A 1,186-nucleotide genomic window follows, 5' to 3' on the forward strand; every position below is an offset into this window, starting at 1 on the left:
TTTTTTTTTCATGGACCTGCCGGAGAAATTGGGGATTTTGTGTTATCCCAAGGAGCAGCAAGGTCTAGAGATTTAATTCCAATACTTAAAAATAATTAGTACTAAGAGCCGATGAATTCAAAGCATGCTCAACATGAGCTTTTTTTCATAGTATATATACCCAACTGGATATTGGAACAAAGAGTTCACGCCAAATAGCCGGACTATGATGTACGGAGTACGTACCTAGCACTGGAAATAAGGGGTGTGGAGCAAGGATTTTAGCAGAGATCATTCGGCCGACCTGTTACAGACGGAGAGACAAGTCCAGCTCGGGGTCGCTCTCCCGGCAGCTGCTGCCGTCCTTGTGCGCCATGACACCACCAGCAGGCTCCTCCGGCATTCGAGCAGCAGCCTTCCTGGCAGGGGAGGGGCGCATCGCGGCGGCGGCATCCCGGCGTCGCTTAGCGACGGCGCGCTCTTGCTTGTGCGCGTTTTGGTGGCCGCCGAGTGCCTGCGAGGTGCGGAACCTGCGGTAGCAGTAGACGCAGAGGAAAAAGCCTGCGTCCGCCGGCACCACACCCACGTCGGCGACCAGGGTGAGCTCGAGGCTGAGCTCGGCCTGCGCGCTGCTCGCTTGCTCCATTGTGCTTGCTCCTGGTGGTTGTGTGTCGTATTCGCATATGGCTGTGTGTGTGAATGTGAGCTGAGCTAGCTAGCCTAAAATCTTGGAAGCACAAATGGAGTGTGGTGCTAATTGCGCTTGGCACTGTTCTCGGCGATGAGGTCCAGGGCGGCGACGTATGGCCCGCCCGCGGTATCAGCTGCTCAGCTTGTACCCGTCTGATTGGGGTAGGCCGTCACTGATGTACCCTTGTTGCAGTATACTGTCCGGTCCTCTTTCATAGTTTCGAATTTTGAAGCAACTGGCTAGAGCTTGAAGTAAATATGGTATCCGAATAAAAAAGTCTTGATTTTAAAACCCTACCAATGCAGTATTAAAATAAAAAGATTTTGCAGCCTACATCAATCCCACATCTAAGAACTAAAACTACCTAGAAGTGAGGTGATTGTTGAAATACATTGTCCGCCTTTTTTCATCAGTTCAGACTGATGAATGAGCTGGTTATGTGTATAAATTTACAAACAAGATGTTCAGGGTTCAAGACCCAGTAAATGCAACCAAAAAGTTGCGGCCTGCACCTGC

General features: G+C 50.4%; 1 protein-coding gene across 1 annotated transcript; it reads right to left on the minus strand.

The window, feature by feature from the left end:
* Positions 1-112: 112 nt before the first annotated feature.
* Positions 113-625, minus strand: LOC119344295 (zinc finger protein 3-like). The gene has a single exon (XM_037614795.1). The coding sequence runs from the start codon at positions 623-625 to the stop codon at positions 287-289; it is 339 nt and encodes a 112-aa protein (XP_037470692.1). The 3' UTR covers positions 113-286.
* Positions 626-1,186: the final 561 nt, after the last annotated feature.

This window comes from Triticum dicoccoides, unplaced genomic scaffold (assembly GCF_002162155.2).
Source record: "Triticum dicoccoides isolate Atlit2015 ecotype Zavitan unplaced genomic scaffold, WEW_v2.0 scaffold162311, whole genome shotgun sequence".
Taxonomy (NCBI): Eukaryota; Viridiplantae; Streptophyta; class Magnoliopsida; order Poales; family Poaceae; genus Triticum; species Triticum dicoccoides.

What these genes read in the sequence shown, in the direction of transcription:
- LOC119344295 (XM_037614795.1), bottom strand. Translation starts at nt 625, where the DNA reads ATGGAGCAAGCGAGCAGCGCGCAGGCCGAGCTCAGCCTCGAGCTCACC.